This window comes from Neomonachus schauinslandi, chromosome 6, assembly GCF_002201575.2.
Source record: "Neomonachus schauinslandi chromosome 6, ASM220157v2, whole genome shotgun sequence".
Classification (NCBI taxonomy): Eukaryota; Metazoa; Chordata; class Mammalia; order Carnivora; family Phocidae; genus Neomonachus; species Neomonachus schauinslandi.
Window position 1 is genome coordinate 13,754,752 of NC_058408.1, and position 14,784 is coordinate 13,769,535.

The window sequence follows — 14,784 nt, forward strand, 5'->3', positions numbered from 1 at the left end:
CACACCATCCACACCCTATCAGACTGTTCCCTAAATTTGGTTTAGGGTTTATAGGATTCTACCTATAAAGCTGTCTGTCAACCTTTCTCTTCCCCTCCACTACCAACGTCCCTGTTCTACTACAAGTCCTCTTTATCGCAGACTTGGGACTATGGTAACTTAGGTCCCCCAACTGGTCTTTGTCACCACTGACACCCAAATCTTAACCATGGACAGAGCTAGTATAGAGCGATATTTTTAATCTATCTGACCCCCTCACTCCAGTAATGGTTTTATACCACCTTTTATATGGTAAAGTCCAAATACTTTATCATCGTTCACATGGCCCTTTAGACTCTGGCTCCACCTGGACTTTCCAACTCGTCTCTGCCCCATTTCATGAGGTACCAAAGCCATGAGCTGAGCTTCACAAGATACCTCAGGAGGCAAGCTGAAATCCTCATAAGCTATGCACTTTGTAACACAGAGATGGCTTTATCCAGGCTACCTCCTCTCGCCACTCTCCTTGCTCTGTCTGGCAAACTTCTGTTTAGGCTTCAAGTTTCTTCCGACCCCAACACACTTTTTAAACACTAAACTGAAACGGGAAAATCCAGGCTGTATAAATGCCATACCAATATAAGAATGTTGAATATGGCACAAAATGACTCGACTTCTTTCAAGAGAAATTCCATGTACCTCATCAACTGACCTAAAGTCGATTGGCAAAACTTTATCTAGCATATATTAAGGCGTTGTATTAGGAAGAGTGCATAGAATCTGATAATACCAAACTAAAAGACTACAAGTGTCTTTTTATGCCTTGTTCAATTACATACACCAAAAGTGTATTTAATATCCTCAGGATATCATTAAAAGTATTCCAAATTATCACTGTTATGTTGATGTTATAAATATTAAACTTCTTTAGCCTTAGATGTCTGTAGAAACAGAATTCTAGTATTCTGTGGTCATTTATTTAAAAAATCTTTTTTTTTTTTTTTTTTTTTTTTTTTTTTTTAGGGAAATAGTGAACAAAACAAGAGCACAGTTCTCACTGTAGAGCCAAAGTAATAAAGGGCTCTTTTGTAGACAAATTCTAGAACTTCTTAATTATACACAGGCTTATTATCTGTATCTCCAGTGTTATAAAGTACCAGAACTTCATTAGAAAAATTAAGCTGGAAAAATGAAGGCAGCACTTTGTAAATTTCCAGTGGAAATTAGCTGGGAGAGGCAGAGGAATACTGGATCAAAAGAGGGTAATCATGCTTAACTGTGCCCTAGAGCACCCGCATGTTTAATACGATTTGCACAGTAACTACCTCTCCTATTACTGCTTGTTTGGAGTAGTCTGTGTTAATGGGGTTAGCTAATTTAGTATTTTAACTTAAAAAGGCTCTGCTGATTAATAAATGTTGCACACTGTGCTAGTAATTAAAATAAATGGAAGAGTTACAAATAAAAGTTGAATTGTTAAGAAAACATTACCTGAAAATATATGATAATCCCTATTTATCATAATACAATAACAGTTCAGAAAATATGCAAATTATAAAGGTCTAAAGTGTTTGAAAATCCCAAAGTCAAAAAAGTTTTGAGATGTGTTAAATTTCTTTATCACTACTCTTTTAGTGAAAAATATAACCAGATCTTATGTCTATATACATTTTTTAATGTAAAAACTGTTTAGATCTAGTTTCTGAGCCTTTCCCATAACATTTTTCCAATGGTAACTGTCTATAAAATGATACTGATACTTAATTAGAAGCAATATTTAAAAGGTTTAAAAATGACTAATCTATTTACCAAGCCTTCTGTCTAAGATAGGTTGCAAATCTGAGGGAATGAAGGCAGATACATAAGATTCAAAGGTGCTGAAAGTTTTTCACCAGTGCCAACAAATGGCAGAACTAGTTCTGCTCTGCTACTAAATATGTATAAGATGTCTCCCATTTCACCTAATCTGAATAACAGAGGGTGACAGAACATGTCATCCCAAATAATGCCACTTTGGGAAAGGATTATTTTGAACTAAAAGCACTTGAAAATAATAGGTACATGAAACATGATCTGAACTCCCCCACACCTTTATTTCCCCTAAAATCAGGAGATAACATGCCCATAGGATAGCTGACTTTCCTATATCAGGAGAAAAGAAATGTTTTTGTCACCAGAGATGAGGAGTCGAAGCCGAGAGAATTTTGTAAAACAGAACTTGTTAAATAACTTTTATCTTCCTTTGGTCTCCCCACACATTTTATTTTCCTACAACTGTTTCTCATTGTTCAAGCTAATGTATAAGCACTTAGGACTTGCCACTAGTGGGTGTTCATTTCCTTATGGGGCTCCTGTGTCATGTAATACTTACATTTAATAAATGTGTGTGCTTTTTTCCTATTAATCTGTCTTATGTCAATATAATTCTCAGGCCCAGCTGAAGACCCTAAGGGGGTAGAGGGAAAGTTTTGCCTCTCCTACAATAACTATCAGAAACTTAACACCTTTTATTTTTCAAAAAGATGTAGAGACAGCTTTTGAGTGGTCTGTACGCAGGTTCTTATGAAAGCCTATACAAGTTTAAAATATAATATCCTTATACTATGATTCAGTCATGAACTTCTCTTCATAGGGAGGCTCAAGCCACAATCATATTTTTTTAATCCTCTAAGTGACCATACCTTAAACCTGCAGAAGAATCTCAAATCTTTAGGAATCCAAGGATTTCCCTCAAGTTTAGCTCAGGTTTATAATTAAACACCAAAGTCTGATCTAGCAAGGTAGTTCCTTAATTTGAAGAACAAGTTGTATTAGTTTTTTATTGCTGCTACACCACCACCACAAACTTAGTGACTTAAAGAATACAAATTTATTATCTTAGAGTGCTGGAGGTCAGAAGTCTGAAATGGGTCTCACTGGGCTAAAATCAGGGTGTTGGCAGGGCTGCATTCCTTCTGGAGTTTTGTTTGTTTGTTTGTTTGTTAAAGATTTTATTTACTTATTTGAGGGAGAGAGAGAGAGAGAGAACATGAGCAGGGGGAGAGGCAGAGGGAGTAGCAGACTCCTCACTGTGCAGGGAGCCTGATGTGGGGCTCGATCCCAGGACCCCAAGATCATGACCTGAGCCAAAAGCAGGTGCTTAACCGACTGAGCCACCCAGGAGCCCCTCCTTCTGGAGATTCTATGGGAGAATTCATTTCTTTACCTTTCCCAGCTGCTGGAGACTGACAGCATTCCTGGGTTGTAGCTGCTTACTCTGTACTCAAAGGCAACAAAGACGAGTTGTCTTTCCCACATCACATCACTCTGACCTTCGATGTAGTCAAATCTCTGCCTCCCTCTTCCACTTTTAAGGACCCTTGTGATTACAGTGGGCCCACCCAGATCATCTAGGATAATCTCCCTCAGCTTTAAATTCTTAATGATATCTGCAAAGTCCTCTTCATCATGGAAGGTAACAACATATTCACAGGTTCCTGAGATGAGGTTGTAGACTCTGGGGTGGGGGCTGGGGGGAGCATTATTTTGCCTCCCAGAACACAGACTGGCACTGACTTCTACTGCAATGTCTTAAGTCCATTCCATTTTGGATCCAGTTATAGTCTGCATAATTATATTCTCTATACTAAGTCAGAATGTTTACAATTAACAGAAGGTATTAACATATAGGACCTCAGCCCCTCTCGTGAGACTTTAAGTGAAGCCCAAATCAGCTATACCACCTGACTTATCATCACTCACTCCATTCCATCTCTGCCACCTGATGGGTAAGTTAGACATTTACTTGGATAGCTCTTGGATGGCATGGCCTTCCACTTCTTCCACCTCTTAATAACAATGATTTCTTTCTCCACTTCATCTGGGCAACTCGCATGGTTCCATTTTACATCTAAAAATATTCTGAGGGGCGCCTGGGTGGCTCAGTCGTTAAGCGTCTGCCTTCGGCTCAGGTCATGATCCCAGGGTCCTGGGATCGAGTCCCACATTGGGCTCCCTGCTCGGCGGGAAGCCTGCTTCTCCCTCTCCCACTCCCCCTGCTTGTGTTCCTGCTCTCGCTATCTCTCTGTCAAATAAATAAATAAAATCTTTAAAAAAATAAAATAAAATAAAATAAATAAAAATATTCTTTGAAATGCTCTCTGAAAAAATCTAAAACAAATATGTGTTGTTGTTTCCATTTTGTTAAAAAGTAAAAATAATCCTTTTTTATGTTTTTAAGTGAATTTCAGATCGAGTAAATCATGGGAGTTAGACAATTCCTCAATGGAAGCAGAAGAGAACATGGGATACAAAGAGGATGAAAGCACCTCAGTACCTCTGGAGCACAGAGTTTCTGTAAAGATATAAAACCTAAATTTCTAACATTTCTTCTGCCTCACAAGATACAATTACATTACACAGTATATGAAAACCAAATGGTTTTAGAAGAAGCTACAAAATATCACTGTTTCAATTCTCAAAAAAACTGAATTATCCATAGGCTAGTTGCTAAAACCAATTGTTTAGCCCCCTTGCCAAAAACATGGTAGATTCAAATCTATAAGTAATTTCTTGAGTATTCCCAGCTGGATTTGTTCCTGATTGGTTGATAATCTTAGAAGCATTTTCCATCTGAAAGCTTCAGGGTAAAACGTCATCCACATGGTATCCAAAGAGGTTGAAGATATTTACAAGTATTCCATGGAAAGTACAAATGGAGCACCTTTCTTTGAGGACAATATTGATATCTCATCCTTCCAGGCTTATCAAGGAAGATACTATGAAAAGATACTTCAGTATATTTGATACACAGTCATTTCCATAGAAATATTAATGTGGTCAATTATTTGAGCAATTAATCTTGTTATTTCATAAATAACAAGATTTGCATCTTTGAAAACAAAAATAATTCTGAGTAATATAACTCTTTAGATATTCATCACTAAATTGCATATTTTGCTTGACTAAGTCTGAGCAGCATTAATCTTCTATAATCTCTTTGGTAAAACAAATCTACCTCCCCAAAACCAATTGGAAATAAATGTTTTTTGTTTTCTTATTCATCATACATTGGGTGACTGTTAATTATTGAAAGAAGGTAAGGAATACTCTATAGCTAATTATTTCATATCAAGTAATTGCTATGAAATAAAAAATTTCTAAAAATTACTTGAGATGCATGCCAATTTTATCTTTCATCTGAGTTTGTGTGAAAATTTTTATTTTTAAAGAGACTTTTCAGAAATGCATGATTAAAATAAGGCACATTATATATCCCTCTTGACTTGTCAAATAATCCAAAATCCATTGTGCTGGATGAGAGGTAATTCTAGTTTCTTTATATAACAAAACATACTTTGCAATGTATTTTGGAATTATCATTACGTAACATTTATAATATGATGAGTAGTTCATATTATAAATTATGTAAAAATAAGTTTATATGTTGTTGACTATTATATAATAATTTATAACAATATTTTATATTATAATTATAAAATTATAATAATTTATATTAGAATAATATAATTATCTTGTTATTATTTAGAATATTTATAATATTAAATAATTATTATAAGACACAATACAAAGATAATTACAGGATATATATATATATTTTGGGTTTTTTATTGTTATGTTAATCACCATACATTACATCATTAGTTTTAGATGTAGTGTTCCATGATTCATTATTTGTGCATAACACCCAGTGCTCCATGCAGAACGTGCCCTCTTTAATACCCATCACCAGGCTAACCCATCCTCCCACCCCCTCCCCTCTAGAACCCTCAGTTTGTTTTTCAGAGTCCATCGTCCCTCATGGTTCGTCTCCCCCTCTGATTTCCCCCCCTTCATTCTTCCCTTCCTGCTATCTTCTTTTTTTTTTTTCCTTAACATATATTGCATTATTTGTTTCAGAGGTACAGATCTGAGATTCCAAAGTCTTGCACAATTCACAGCACTTACCAGAGCACATACCCTCCCCAGTGTCTATCACCCAGTCACCCCATCCCTCCCACCGCACCCCCCACTCCAGTAACCCTCAGTTTGTTTCCTGAGATTAAGAATTCCTCATATCAGTGAGGTCATATGATACATGTCTTTCTCTTTTTGACTTATTTCGCTCAGCATAATACCCTCCAGTTCCATCCACGTCGTTGCAAATGGCAAGATCTCATTCCTTTTGATGGCTGCATAATGTTCCATTGTATATATATACCACATCTTTATCCATTCATCTGTCGATGGACATCTTGGCTCTTTCCACAGTGTGGCTACTGTGGACATTGCTAATTACAGGATATATTATAGGACAATAATAATAACTTTTAAAAAGCCATTCTAGAATTTAAGTGGTCTGTTTACAAATTACATACAACTATATTGATGACAAATGCCTTAAGAGAGAGGAAGTGCTTTGGAGAAAGATGTATGAATTGAGACCCAAATCAATGAGGCTAACAAAATAATTTTAAATTGCATATGCTCTTAGAATTTCCTTTATCTTTTTCAGTCATCTTCCTCAGTAGTAAAGACACTAACCTCCTACATTGCACCTGATTTATTAAATGTATATCAATGTTTCCAATTAAATTTAGTCCACATTAAGAGAAATGTTTTTGTTCTACTGGAACTTATTTTAGAATCATTATAGGCTTTCACCAGATAATTAAGGTAATTATTTTCATATATGCATGGACAGTAGTCACTTATCCCCTTGAAATGCCATTCATTTTCTTTTACTTTGAGTAGTTACATACACACACATATATATACACATTTATATATATTTATATGCATATATAAATATATATTACACATAATTGCACATTTATATATAAATATATACACATTTATATTTATATAATATATACACATTTATATAAATTTATATATTAATATAATTTATAATATATACATTTATATAAATGTAAAACATTCTAAATGTGTATATATTCTATAAATACATCTATATTATATTATACATTATAATATATCATAAATAATATAACATTTATTTATATAATATAAAATTATATAAATTTATATATTATATAATATAAATGTATATATATTTATATAAATGTGTGCATATGTCTGTGTATTTATATATATAAATGTGTATATATGTGTATATAATAATATACAATAAATATATATATAAGTATGTAGCATATTTGCATATTGAAAAATGGTTGCTTCTCAATAGGTTGCTTCTGAATACCTTTTCTCACAAATAAAAGATTCTCCACAATATCAGGAAATACAAAATGTTCAATCACTTAAGGCACCACACATACTACAGCTATTTTTTTTTTAAGCTAAGAACTCACATATTGTCATTTACATTTCGCATCCATGCCTGTCTTCTGACTTCCTCTCTGGCCGCCTTTAACTCACTGGTCGGATCTGCTACCCGCAGTGTTGGCTCCAAGGGCTTGTAGCGCTGTTCTAACACTTCAGTGATATCACGGAATGGTCCCTGACGAGAAAGAACGAGGGCATATTTTATCATGGAAGACTTTTTGTCATATTATTGATGATTAAGGATGTTGAATATCTACAAAGTATACCAAGTTTACCAAATTATTTTTAAAGAACAAGCTGTTCTCTTAATTAGAAAATACACAGAATGTCACATCTTCAAAAAATGCTCACACAAGTTGAAGTGATTATATTAAAATATTTTAAATTAGCCAAAATTTTCCCTACTTATATCAAAAGATTTTTTACGCTAAAACTGTTAAATTTGTAGTTATGTTACTTTGTTTTCTAGTTTAAAAAAAACATATTTCTTCTGATATAACTTAAAAAGAATTCTCTCCCTTTTTAAGTAAAGATATTAGAAAAGGTTCTGAGCATTGCTTTCAAAAGCCTTCCTATCAACAGAAACAGGATAGCAAGCTTTTTTTCATTAAAATAAAGCTTTTAAGTGAATGCCACATCCTATATTTAACTGGTAACCCTCCCAAAACAGAGAGCCATAATTGTAATTAATTTAAGTGTTCTTTAGTAAAAATTCTAAGTTCTATTGAATAATAACTCTGACACAAAAGCAACCATCTAATGACACAAATACATAGCCGAGGAAAGCCCATAAGCTGCAACAGGAAAAATTGTTTTATAAGATATCCTACCTTTAAATTAGTAGTTACTTATACTAATTACTAGAATCCACTGGTTGTCTAATTAGTATCATATTAAACAATACAAATCAGAGGTGGCTCTGGATTTTACTATGTCATTAATTACATACTGCTTTTTTTCCCACCACTATTGTTGTATAAGACAGAAGTGATATAAAATGGACAGATTCCTAATCATATTCCTTATCCTTAAAGATCTCTTCTTTAAATAGGTTATCACTAACAAGACACAGCTGGGAGTTACTGCAAGCACTGACTGAAGACTGTGGGGCTAATAAAAAGAAATGATTCACGCCTCATTTATGTTCACTTATGTTTTACATTAATAGAAACCAATAATAGGAACCAGTTACCATAAAAGTCACGGACCGTAAATAACACAAATGGCAAATAAGTATCATCTAGTACTTTTCACAGCTGGACAGGAGGATTGCTATATTTGAAAGTAGTTAATGGATTTTTATTGGAACTTTACTTTTTAAAGATACAGTAACATGATTCCAAGTTCACTATTAAGAAATCAAATGGGGATTTATTATTTTTTTTCAGATTCTTAATGTTTTACTTCGAGAAATTTTATGGTTTAAAAATTAATGCATGGTTCTATTATCAGGGGAAAATTACTTCTTTAGACCTTTTTCCTTATATGTAAAATGGAATAATAATTATCTCACAAAAGTGCTCTTAAGATGTATAAGACAGTGTAAGTAACACTCTTAGCATTGTACTGAGAACATACTAAACATTCACAAATGATACCCCTGGCTTTCTTTTCATTATTAGTTTCAAGAGAAGTTTGGAGAAGGTTTTGAACAACAGCAGAATCAAATATATAAGGAAATGCACAAAGCTAGGACTTTGAAGGGACCAGCATTCACAAGGAGGAATGGTCTTCTAAGTGGCCAAATTCTACCTTCTAAACTTTGTTGGTGTATCAACATAAAACATACCCATTTGTAAGACTTAACCCACTACTTGTTCTGGAACTTACTATTTCCAAAGAGACTAAGAAATGAAAAAGGAGGAGCCCAACTCAAGCAGCAAAATTTAGAATAAGAACAGACCCAGTCTTCCTAATGGGTTCAATATTTTTGTGACCCTAATCCTCCCGTAATCACATTCATCTCTCTATATCTATCAGTGCCTGGTCCATACATTTATATCTTAGACAAGTGTCCAAGACATTTCGGCAAGTGTCTTGCCTTTGAGCTCAACAGAACTTCTCCCTGGTTAGCAAACGACATATACTGTCAAACTTCTCCTATGCCAAAGCTTCTGTTAATTTGTATTTCTTTTTTTTTTTTTTAAAGATTTTATTTATTTATTTGAGAGAGAGAGAATGAGAGAGAGCAAGCACATGAGAGAGGGGAGGGTCAGAGAGAGAAGCAGACTCCCTGCCGAGCAGGGAGCCCGATGCGGGACTCGATCCAGGGACTCCAGGATCATGACCTGAGCCGAAGGCAGTCGCTTAACCAACTGAGCCACCCAGGCGCCCCTAATTTGTATTTCTGTTGACAGATTGCCTTTCAGATCTCAAGTGATCACTAATACTGATCATATGTGGAGTGACATGGGGCCTCAGATTTTGGGCATAGCTTCAAACTTCGGAACTGCTCATTGTACTCATTTCCAAATATTAATCCCTATAATGCCTAGGCTCAACCTGAATCTACAAGTCTCCTTTGACTCTTAGCTATAGTTTTCCAAAGTTTGACTTTATTTGCATCCAAACAAATCCTAATTATGAGGGTCAAATATATTTACGTTCTTCTATATTTTTAACAACCCATGTTACTTTATAGTCATCTTGTATTTTTTAAAATTTTCTCAAAGCTGAAATAATAATGAAGTTATGTTTTAAACTCCCAGGATTGTCTCATACACTTGAGAAATTTACCTCCCAAGTACAGACAGACCATCAGAGTATAAATATTACCATCTGTAATATAGCATATATAATCTTAGATATCCATAATGATGTATATACCTTTCATATTATTAGGTAACATATAGTAAATGCGGTTCAGTCCAATAAAACCACAACATTAAAAATCCCATTCTGTGAAAACAAGAATGGAAAGAAGGAAAAAAAAGAAGAAAAGGAAGTGAGAAAAGAGGAAGCCAAAGGAAGCTGAGAGAGAAGAAGATGGGATAAAACAATGGGTTGAAGAAGAATGGGAAGGAAGGAAGGAAAAAAAAAGGAAAGAAAGGAAGAAAAAGAAGATTAAAATGGTGTAGAGCAGAGGGAGGAGGACCAGGGATAGGAATGAAGGAGACAGGGAAAGAAGAAAAGAGAAAAAGAACAAGGGAAGAGAGAAAAAGGAAGAAAGAAGGGAGCAGAAAAGGAAAAGAAAATTAACAAGGATCATTATTTTGTGGTATGCTAGATAAAGGTAATTTATGAGTGTATATGTGTATGTACACACATGTATGTATATCTATCTGCAAATATCTGCATATGTACACACACATATACATATATAAAATCTTCCATATACACGTATATTCCATATATATATATATATATATATATACACACATGTATATCATTATATGAATGTATGTAATATTTTCTATGTGTCTTCATATATATATATATATATATATATATATATATATATATACTATTGTGGTATAATAAGAAATACATATCTGATGGTTTTTGTCCCTGATTCCTGGCATAGAGCTCCTAAAATGCTTGGAATTTCCTGAGTGATGGGGTGACTTTGTTATCGATAAACAAGGTTACACGTGAGAATATGCTAATGAGGTGATTCAGGTTGGGTCCCTAGTAGCCTCTTGATCAAACTGGTCACCAGAAAGACCAAATGATTAGAAGGTTGAAATTTCCAGCCCCTGCTTCTGATCTCCAGGGAAAGGTAATGGAGTTCCAGACTGAGCTTTATAAAAACTCTTACACAAGGAGATTCGATGAGCTTCTCAACTGGCACACACATCTATGTGCTGGGAGAGAGGTACATCCCAGCTCCATGAGAACAGAAGCCTGTGCACTCTGGACCCTTTCAGACCTCACTCTATGTTCCACTTCACCTGGCTGTTTATTTGTATCCTTTATAATAAAGCAGCAAATATAAATAAATTGTCTTCCTGAGTTCTGTGAACTGTTCTAGCAAATTATCAAACCTTAGGATGGGGTCATGGGACCCCTCAATTTATAGCCAGCTCAGTAAGAAGTACAGGAGACCCAGAAATTGCTACCAGTATGTGAAGTGAAGAACAATTTTGTGGGCCTTGAGCTGCGGAGTCTGCACCAACTCCTGGTAGTTAGTGTTAGAACTGGCTTGAATCGTTGGACACCAAATAGTATTCAGAGAATCAGAGAATTAGTTGTTGGTGTTGGAAAACACCTCGATCACATATATATATTTTCCCACATATATTTATATACTTACTGTATTTATTTACTATATTTATTATATAAATATATAGGTATACATCTTCCATACAAATACATATAACCATTTTTACATGTATATTATATATGTATAAAAATTGTCCACATATATTATTCACATATACCTTGTATATAGCTATATGTATATGTCTTCCATATGTATTTCCATAAATACTAAATACATATGTGTATAAATAGAATGCTACGGGGGGGGAAGCCATGTAAGGTACTAAAAGGGTTATATTGGGAAAAGTACATTAATAAAGACGAAGAGTGAATACAAACTAGTTTAAAATAAGCCATATTATAAAAGCATAAAAAAGCAAAGCAAAGCAGTAAGTTAATGTGAAATATAAGTATTATAAAACTCATATAAAATGTTATTAAATGTGTATGGTTAACGTTGTGAATATTATACAGTGTGGCAGTTTGGTCTGGATGACTTCTAGAGTGTTTCCAATTCAGATACATTTACATACCTATATTTTATCAATACCATATCATTTTTACATTTCCTAAGAAGTTGCATTCAGAATTACTCTATGAATTCCATGTATTACCAATAACTATCTCATTGAATAGCATAAAATATGGATTATTAAGTATTCAAATATACAACGTTATATCTGACACCTTAGCAATCACTGAACACTTAATACACAAGCAATGGAGTTACTAGAATTATCTTCTTTACAGAATAATAAATTGAATTGCTCATTCTGATGGTATCATGTAAAATCATTACTTGGATCAACTGAAATAGTAATATGCATAATTCAAATGGTAAAAATTCAGTTACTTAAAATATAAAATTTATTTTATATTTGTTTTAAAAACTATTTTAAATGCCTTTATTAGAATATTGGTATAACCTATATTTTGAAGATTAATGAAACCATACTCTGAAGATACATTCCAAATTAAACTGAAAATTTTCCAAATTATCTCTTTTGTCCCCTTGCTCAACTCTCCCCTCCCTGACACTTTATTTCAGAAAGAGGGAGCACTCTCAGCTTCTATGTTTTCTTGTATAGATTTTTTTTTACAGCTCTTTCTATAATATAGTATAAGCTATCAGTTAATAGTATTTTTTAAAAATAGTATTATCAATTAGTAATTTTAAGAGAGCAAAAAAAAAGCACAAATAAAGGGAAGAGAAGACCCAATTACAGAAAGTGAATACATAACATCACAAATAATTACAGCAAAGTGGGAAAGTGCTTTATGGCACAGATGAGGTTGTCCTCTAGCAAGCTGATGAAATGGTTGGGGGTGTGAAAAGCAGTCTCTAAGATGACCTCCAACAATCCTACTTTCTGGGATTCAAACCCTTGTGTGGACTGGACTTACTCACTTGTAAAAAATGAAATATGGCAGAATGGCAGGTCACTTGTGGCATGAGGTCATAAAAAGGCTGTGGCTTTGCTTTGAGGAGTCTCTCACTCTCTGTCAGATCACTCTCCTGCGGGAAGCCAGCTGCCAGTGAGGCAGCTCTACAGACGGCCACGGCGAGGGACTGAGATACGAAAACAAGCAACCAGATGAGTGACCCTAGAAGGGGATCTCCTCATCCTCCTGCTCTTCCCTACAGCTGAGTTTCCACATGAAATCACAGCATTGTCTGGCACCTTGCCCACAACTTCATGGCAGATCTTGAGTCAGAGGCACTCACCTAAGCTGGACCTACAACACTGACCCACAGAAACTGTGAGAGAAGAAACGTGGGTTGGTTTAAGCCATCAGGTTTTCAAGTTATTTATTACATAGCAAAAGATATACAGAGGAAGGCCTGTGTAGGGAACTACTAGGTGGGAGTTCTGGGAATCTGGCCATGTGAACCCAAATCAACCCAATTCTAGGTTGATGCCCCTTGGTGGCAGTTGTCTACTCCAGATTAAATATCGATGGGGATGATCAATGGGGCCTTTGGGACAGTGATGATCTTCACCCAACACATCCCACTCCACCCCCATAGCCTTAGGAAATCATTTGCCAGTCCAGGTCTATAGCAACCCCCAGGGAAGACTTTTTTGTCTCTGCCCGAGTCTTGCATTGTTTTGGGTCCTCTGTAATTCTCTCAACTTATACTTTTAAATTATGTTTACAACTGTATATAGATATGAATCATCAGATGAGAAGTTAAATAAAGTTGATAACACATCATATTTTTCTAGCAATATGTTATAACAAGTACCGTTATAACAATGTTTTTAAAGAAAAAGGCTAGATCCTAGCCAAAAATCTTAAGCGTTAACTTCATATTTGAAATAATAAAATTCAGTACCATAGAATTATTTGATTACTTCCCTCATACATATTTTAAACATACTTTATGTTTATTATTTAAAATTGGATTCCATAAAAAATGATTTTCCTTTCTTGTCACAAAGACAAAACAACAGTAACTTTTTTTAAAAAACAGCAAGAATACAATCATTGACAGAATTCTTATACAGGACTAATGAGTACCTGACATTGCTTCCTATCAATGGGTGGCAGAATTTCAGATCGAGGAAAGGAACGGGCACTCGTACAAGCTAGCCAATTGCTAAGGCTGATGCAGCGCTTCTGCTTAACTTTAGACCTTTGGTATGTTAAGGGCTTTGCCTTTTGTAACCGCAATTCCCAGGGATCAGGATCTTTTCTGAATGGTGAATTGTATATACCTGGAATCTAAAGAAAAAGAACATAATTTTTAACTTTAACTTTTCACATGAAATAAAAGGAAGACGAAGTTGTATCATAAAAATTTTCATATGTTTAAGGACTACTTTTAAGTAAAACTCTAGTTCTTAACTAGAGGCTGGCTTTAAATTCATCTAAGGAGATTACAAAATACTCACTTTGTCTATACTCCAGACCAACAATTTCAGAATCATTCATAGTTAAAGACCAAAAATGTTAAAAATCACTGAGCTATAGCTTCTACCTGGCATATATGGCATATTTTATATAACCATATTTTAGAAAAAATTACAGAAGGACCTTAAGTCATTCTTTCTGTTAACTATGCATATGTGTATTTAATCACATCCATAAGTCATACATTCACTCACACAAACTCAAATACACAATGCTTGAACCAGTTTCAGGCACAAAATATGCACTCAATAAATACTTGATTGCCTTAACGATTATGTATTATTAAACCCATATATTTTTCCAAAAATGTGCTTTTCTCTTATGCCACCATTATATGCAGAAATTTTTCTGGTCACACTATTTATTGATGGAATCAGCAGTTCTAAAGTATTATGATTACCC

At 34.4% G+C, this 14,784-nt stretch overlaps 1 protein-coding gene across 1 annotated transcript in view; it reads right to left on the reverse strand.

The window, feature by feature from the left end:
• SPATA17 (spermatogenesis associated 17) overlaps positions 1-14,784 on the reverse strand; it is a 167,778-nt gene that overhangs the window by 63,002 nt on the left and 89,992 nt on the right. Inside the window, exons 7-8 of the mRNA XM_021698447.1 lie at positions 13,990-14,193; positions 7,293-7,441 (exon numbers count right to left, since the gene is read on the reverse strand). Coding sequence (XP_021554122.1) covers positions 7,293-7,441; positions 13,990-14,193 — 353 coding nt within the window. The remainder of the gene's footprint in view (positions 1-7,292; positions 7,442-13,989; positions 14,194-14,784) is intronic.